A 7394-nucleotide genomic window follows, 5' to 3' on the forward strand; every position below is an offset into this window, starting at 1 on the left:
CTGTGAGGACAGTCCTTTTTCAACTCCTTTTAAATTCTTTAAAATAGTTACAAAATTTGCGAGTAGCGCTATAACTGCTTACGCACTCTAGACAAAACATATAGGCCCTTTTCACAGTGAGTCAGCTAACTTCCGCTTTCCTGCAAAGCAGTGTATCTGCACTTCCATTATACATTTACACCAGAGATTTCAGGGTAAAATGTGGGAAACACTTGAAATATGAAAGCCGTCAGTTAAGAGTTAAGACAAATAGTGTTTGTCACGGTGCAGGTTGCCTCCTCAGCTTCCCCTGCGGTCTGTGTTGTCCTGTCTGTTCTGTAGCTCTTGGTCTGGGCAATCAGTGCTGATTGTGGCGGGGGTACGCAGATCACGAGCTGATTCTTCCCCACCTATCGATTGTTCCCCCACCCCCTTATTTATCTCTGCCTTTCTGTCTGTCATCGTGAGTTGATTGTTTTGTCTTTGCCCATGTTTTGTGTGTGTGTCCAAGCTTCACACCTTCCATCTTCGGGTCAAAGGATCCGTAGTTCAGAGATCTGGCAGCACGAGTGGTCCGCAGTGTGCTGACCAGCTCGGAGACCTCTGTGTGCGCCAGAGCATTTCTTTATTGTTTTTGTTATTTTGTGTTTTGTGGCGAGTATAAAACTTCTAATTTGCCCTACTCTGCATCGGAATTCTCTGTCTAGATCACACCATGACAGTGTTATTCTACTTACAGTCAGGTTATTTTGCGAAATTTTTCTGCATCTATTTTAGATGGGTGATTTGCTTGCAAAATGCAACTGCTTGCTTTCAGATTTGTACGAAAACGATTATGTGTCCACAGAAAAAAAATACTTGAAACCCTTTCACTTGATATTTCAGTTGATGTCATTCTTTGGATAATTTGTAAGTACACTGTGTAATGTAAGTTATAGGCTATATGCAATGTGATCTTTAAAAAAACAGCTATGAACTGCATTTTATATTTACAGGTGCATCTCAATACATTATAATGTCGTGGAAAAGTTATATTTTTAGAGTCCACATAAATCTGAGGTTCTCTCGTTTGGTTGTGCATTTTTTTCTTCCACACTTTTTCATCAACTCAACTTTCTATTAACATGCTTGGATACAGCACTCAGTGAACATCCAGCTTCTTTGGTGTAAAAAAGGCCACCCCTTGAAAGTGAACTCTTCCGAACCCTCCCGCCTGTGTTCGTGATTTGGACTGTTCCTAATCTTTCCGCGGAGTGAGAACCAAGACATTATAGAGGCTGGATGTGTTGATATGTTTATAGTTAATATTTCATAGTTAAATTAGTTAGAAGTGGCCCGTTTAAGGATTGTGTGGATATATGTGTGCGTGCAACTAATCGTAAGTACATTTACATAATTAAATGTATGATAAGTTCACAAGCGAGATTAATGACCGCTACCGCGGCATTCCGCCTAAATGTTTACATTTGTTTATTATATTTGCACATTTTCTTGTTGACAAAATGTTATATATTGCCTGTGTTTTTGTTTGATAGAATATTTAATGTTATTGCATATTAGGCTATAATGCATAGACTTAAGACGCATCTCAGGGAACATGTTCGGGCTTGTTCACCGGACGAGCTAGGCACGTGAGCCAGACGCACAGTGCAGTAGTGCGATCATTTAATAGAACTTTGAGTCATATTTGTATATATATTATATTTAGATAATTTACAATGCTGTTACTTATGAGTATTTAAGTACTGCTGTAAAGATCTGTTAATGTGTATTTATTCATTTATTCATATTTGTATACTGTTTTATATTTATAGAACCACACACATCTTTGCACAATAAATCACCCTGAAGTACATTCCTGGTGTGAGACCTAATGTTCTGACCGGACACCCTGTAGCCGTTCTATAAATCCGAACCTGAGTTAGACAAGAGTAGTCAGCAGTTTTTTCATGGTCCTTCGAGCCGGATTTGTGGATTGCTACAGACATGTCTCAACCAGAAAGAGAAGCCCCTGCTGTGCGGCCGAGGAGACGAGTTAACCCTCCAGTCTACTTAGAAGAATTTGAGCTCAGTGGACCTGGGTCTCATCAACAGCAATCACGGTCACTTACCTGCCAGGGAGTACTGGAGAATGAACCAAGTGCTACAGGTCATTCCAGATCCACTTCACCAGTGAGCCAAGCATCAGAACATTCTGAGTGGATACTGACTGACCAATGGGACTGCACTTCTGAGAAGCTGAGAGAGGAGAATGCAGCATTGCAAAGGCAAGTGAAACAGCTGCCAGAGCTTACAGCCATGTTAGAGAAGATGAAGAGGGAGAACGCAGCCTTGCAACGACAATCCAGCCAACTCCCTGAGATCATTTCAGCATTCCAAGAGATGCGTCAACAGAATGCTGCGTTATGGCATGAGCTTCAAAGCTTGAAATCGAAGCAGAGCTCTCCACCCGAGTCGGTCACTCCACAGATGCCATCACCACGCTCTCACTCTCCAGCAGTTAACTTTCAGACTCCACAGCCATACCGCCCAATACCAGCTCCACGCTCTAGGTTGCCACCATCTGCCACTAAGAGACTGCCACACCCAGCTGTGCCAGAGGAAAGCTCAGAGTTTACTGAAGATCTGAGAAACATGAACATTTCTTCCTCCCCTCGTGAGAGACCCTCCTTTACAGCACATTATAGTGACTCAGCTCAGTTCAGGTATCCCAACACTTCCCCATATTCCCAGCCACCTCAGCTGCCTGAGTCTGTGGTCCCATCACAGGAAAGGAGGAGGTCAGCCCATGCAGAATACAGCTCAGATCATGTCTTACCCTCAAGTACCCAAGAGAAAATCTACAGAGGACCAGCCCCTACCATCCCCTGCCTAACGTCTTCTGATCCTAGGGAGTTTTCAAGACTGAGAATTGCATTAGAGAATATCCTGCCTGAAGATGCCACCGAACGTTTCAAATTTCAAATCCTCACAGACCATCTGAAACTGGAGGAGGCCCTCCTTGTGGCAGACTCTTACAGCAATTCCAGATTTCCCTTCACCAACACTATGAAAGCTCTGGATAAGATGTATGGTCAACCCCACCAATTAGCACTGCAACGAATCGCTGAGCTGATGGATGGAGCTAATATACGCAGTGGAGATGTAAAGGCCTTCAGGATGTTCGGACTGCAGGTGCGTTCGCTTGTCAGTATGTTGCAGCAGCTTGGCCACAAAGGTACTGTAGAGCTGGAATGTGGATCACATGTGTCTCGACTCCTGAGTAAACTGCCACATGACCTCAGATCAAGTTTCAAGCGGTACACCCACCCTTTGCAAGTCTCTATTCCTACTTTGCTGGACTTCGCTGATTGGTTGGAATATGAGCTTCAAGTACAGGAAGACAATAGCCAGTATGCTTGTTATACAAGGCAGGAATCTTCAGTGCGTGGCCGAGAGGTGAGAAGAGAGTCTAAGCAGCTTCGCAGACCAACTACCATTCTACTTGGTACCGACAAGTCATATTCATCATCAATGTCGTCAGCCACGTCTAAACCAGCTTCAGTCAGAGAAGAGAAGGTGAGAGCTTATTGTCCATACTGTGATAATAATAAACACTATCTGAATGGCTGTGACAACTTCAAGCTTCTTAGCAAAGACCTGAAAATAGACTGGATAAAGACAAAGAACCGATGCTGGCGTTGTGGTCGTGGACATCAAGCAGCTAACTGCACACTAAAGACTTTCTGCCCAACCTGCAACAAGAAGCACCTTATGGTACTACATGATGTCAATGACCAGGTCAAGCCATCTCAGCCAAGTGCAGCTCCTTCCAGTGCAGTTTTATATGTTGACCGACCAACCTCCGGAAGTAAAGTACTGCTCAAAGTGACTAAGGTTCTGATCAAGAATGGCAACGTGGCAATGGAAGCTTACGCCATATTAGACGATGGATCTGAGCGGACCATCATTCTGCATGATGCAGTGCAGAAATTAAGACTTGTGGGGGAGCCAGAGGACCTTGTACTTCGTACAGTAAGACAGGATACCCAGGTCATTCACGGGGCGGCAGTGACTTTTACTGTGTCCCAAACTGTTAACCCCAGGAAAGCTTACAAGATCCGTAATGCCTTCACAGCCAAAGCACTCGGTCTGGCAGAACATACACACCCAGTTAGTTTCCTGCAACAGAAATTTAAGCATCTTGCAGGGTTACCTCTACAACAGCTGGACAAGGTACATCCTGTTCTTCTCATTGGCTCTGATTGCCCCCACCTCCTCACACCCATAGAACCAGTCCGACTGGGGCCCCCTGGTGGGCCAGCAGCAGTAAGAACATGTCTGGGATGGACACTGCAGGGTCCAACTGAAGAATTGAGCAGTCCTCTTTCCCCTGACCAATGCTTCTTCACCTCGCTGCAGCCTGTCAATGATCTTTATGCAAATGTGGAGAGACTGTGGCAAATGGATGTTCTACCCTACCAGAGTGAAAAGGTGATTACCAGATCACGCCAAGACAAAGAGTCCATTCAGCTTCTGCAAGAAAACACAGTGAGAGTGGATGTTAATGGTATCCAGCGATACGCTACTCCTCTGCTCCATGTCAAGAACATGCCTCGCCTCTGTGCTCCAAAGGAAGCAGTCCTGCCACAGTTGAGAGGAATCGAGAAACGGCTGGAAAGGGACCCTGTTCTAACTGCAGCATACCAAGAGGAGCTGGCCAGGTTAGTGCAAGCTGGTTACGTTGTCAAACTTAGTCAGGAGCAAGTGGACAAAACAAAGGAAGCCTGGTACATCCCGCACCACATGGTGCAGCATAATGGGAAGAACAGGGTGGTTTTTAACTGTTCATTCTCATATCAAGGACACAACCTGAACGAGCTACTGTTACCTGGACCAACACTTGGTCCATCTCTCCTGGCAGTCCTTCTGCGTTTCCGAGAGCACTCTGTTGCCATCAGTAGTGACATCCGCGGCATGTTCCATCAGGTACGCCTCTTGCCACAAGATAAACCTCTGCTGAGATACATCTGGAGAGACATGCAAAGAGACAGAACCCCAGATGTCTATGAATGGCAGGTACTGCCTTTCGGGACCACTTGCAGTCCGTGTTGTGCATCGTTTGCTTTACAGAAGCATGTTCTAGATCACAGCCAGCCTGGAGAGGACACACAAGTTTCAGTGGAGAAGTCATTCTATGTGGACAATTGCCTCCAGAGCTTCGCTTCCCGTGACACGGCCAAGAATCTGGTAGACAAACTCTGTAACCTTCTAGCATCTGGTGGCTTTGAGTTACGACAGTGGGCAAGCAATGACCCTTCAGTTATCAGCCATCTGCCAGCTGACATTCAGTCACCGAGTAGCATCCTCTGGCTCAGCGAAGGCCACCAAGAAGCTCAGGAATCAACACTTGGCCTGCACTGGAATTGCCAAACAGATACCCTCTCTTACAAACGACGCAAACCAGACAATGAAGTGCCCACAATGCGAAGCATCTACCAGATCCTTGCCAGCCAGTATGATCCCCTTGGCTATATTGTACCCTTCACCACTCGAGCCAAGGTGATAGTGCAGAGGTTGTGGGACAAACAAAGGGAGTGGGATGACCCCAGGCTGCCAGAGGACCTATTAGACTCTTGGAAACACTGGGAGAGTGAATTGGAAGATCTGCAGAATATCAGTTTGCCCAGATGTTACTGCAGCAAGGAACTAGACTGCTCTAGTAGCATTAGGCAACTTCACATATTTTGTGATGCCTCAGAGAAGGCGTATGGATCTTTGGCATACTTAAGAACAGAGAACCCTCAAGGTGAAGTGGAGGTGGCCTTTGTAACAGCTAGGTCTTGTGTTGCTCCCAAGAAACAGCAGAGCATCCCTCGTCTTGAGCTGTGTGCAGCACTCACAGGTGCACAGCTTGCTAAAGTCCTGAAGGCAGAGCTAACGTTACCACTCAGTAGTGTCACACTGTGGTCTGATTCCACCACAGTGCTAATTTGGCTTTTGTCAGATTCCTATCGCTTTAAGGTGTTTGTGGGGACCAGAGTGGCAGAAGTACAGGACTTGACTGAATCTGACACCTGGCGTTACGTACAGTCATCCGACAACCCAGCAGATGCAATTACAAGAGGAAAGTCTCCCTCTGATCTCAACAAAGACAGCAGATGGAACCAAGGCCCAGCATTCCTCAGACAAAGACCAGACAGCTGGCCAGAAATGCCACCACTAGCTCACATAAGTGAAGACGGTGAGCTGAAAAGGTCAACTTTCTGTGGACTGTTAACCTCTGATCTGTCACTGCCAGATCCTCATAAATTTTGCACATTCACAGACTACTTAAAAGCTCTTATACAGCCATCATCAGAAAGCTCTCCCTTCATTGCAACTGCAGAAAACTACATAGAAGCTGAGCTCACAGCCCTCCGACAGATCCAGGCAGAATCATTCCCAGATGAGATATTGCACTTGAAATCTGGTAAACCTCTACCAAGCAATAGTCGACTGCTTTGCCTAGCCCCAGAACTAGATATCAGAACCAATCTCATTCGTGTTGGCGGTCGCCTACGACAAATCAGTCAACTAGACGAGGATACCATTCACCCCATTGTCCTTGATCCACATCACCCACTCACCAAACTAATTATCAAAGACTATGATGACTGTTTGCATCACCCTGGACCAGAGAGGGTGTTTGCGGAGCTTAGGAGAAAATACTGGGTGTTAAGAGGACGAGCAGCAGTTAAACACCACCAACGCCAATGCGCTGAATGCCAAAAATGGCCGGCTAAACCGCATCCCCCCAGGATGGCAGATCTCCCACCTGCCAGGTTAAGAATTCACCAGCCAGTTTTCTATTCAACAGGTATAGATTGCTTTGGTCCCTATCTCATAAAGTTTGGACGCCGAAATGAGAAGCGTTGGGGGATCATCTTCAAGTGTATGACCACCCTAGCAGTGCATATTGATCTCCTCACAAGTATGGACAGTGACTCATTCCTGATGGCCCTTCGTCGCTTCATTGCTCGACGAGGGAAACCCTTCGAAATCCTGTCAGATCAGGGAACGAATTTCAAAGGTGGTGAAAGGGAACTTCGGGATGCCTACACTGCTCTTCAACCTGAGCTCCAAGCTCAACTGGCAAGCCAGCAAATTAGGTTTACATTCAATCCACCTAATGCCCCACATTTTGGTGGATGCTGGGAGTGACACTCGGAGCACAGACAGTCACTGAAGAAGTATTGCGGACTGTTCTCATTGAAATTGAGGGGATCCTCAATGCCAAACCTCTTGGTTACATATCTTCAGACATTGCTGACCCTGACCCAGTTACACCCAACATTCTGCTGATGGGGCGGCGGGACGCCTCACTTCCCCAAGTGACATACCAGGATTCTGAGCTTCTGAGTCGACGGAGATGGAGGCATAGTCAACTGTTAGCT

General features: G+C 46.2%; 1 protein-coding gene across 1 annotated transcript; it reads left to right on the forward strand.

Moving 5' to 3' along the window:
* The first annotated feature begins 1150 nt into the window (after nt 1–1150).
* Nucleotides 1151–7161, forward strand: LOC113077350 (uncharacterized). The gene is made up of 2 exons (XM_026249759.1): nt 1151–1357; nt 1794–7161. The coding sequence occupies exon 2, from the start codon at nt 1966–1968 to the stop codon at nt 7159–7161; it is 5196 nt and encodes a 1731-aa protein (XP_026105544.1). The 5' UTR covers nt 1151–1357; nt 1794–1965.
* Nucleotides 7162–7394: the final 233 nt, after the last annotated feature.

This window comes from Carassius auratus, unplaced genomic scaffold (assembly GCF_003368295.1).
Source record: "Carassius auratus strain Wakin unplaced genomic scaffold, ASM336829v1 scaf_tig00022400, whole genome shotgun sequence".
NCBI classification, from domain to species: Eukaryota; Metazoa; Chordata; class Actinopteri; order Cypriniformes; family Cyprinidae; genus Carassius; species Carassius auratus.

What these genes read in the sequence shown, in the direction of transcription:
- LOC113077350 (XM_026249759.1), top strand. Translation starts at nt 1,966, where the DNA reads ATGTCTCAACCAGAAAGAGAAGCCCCTGCTGTGCGGCCGAGGAGACGA.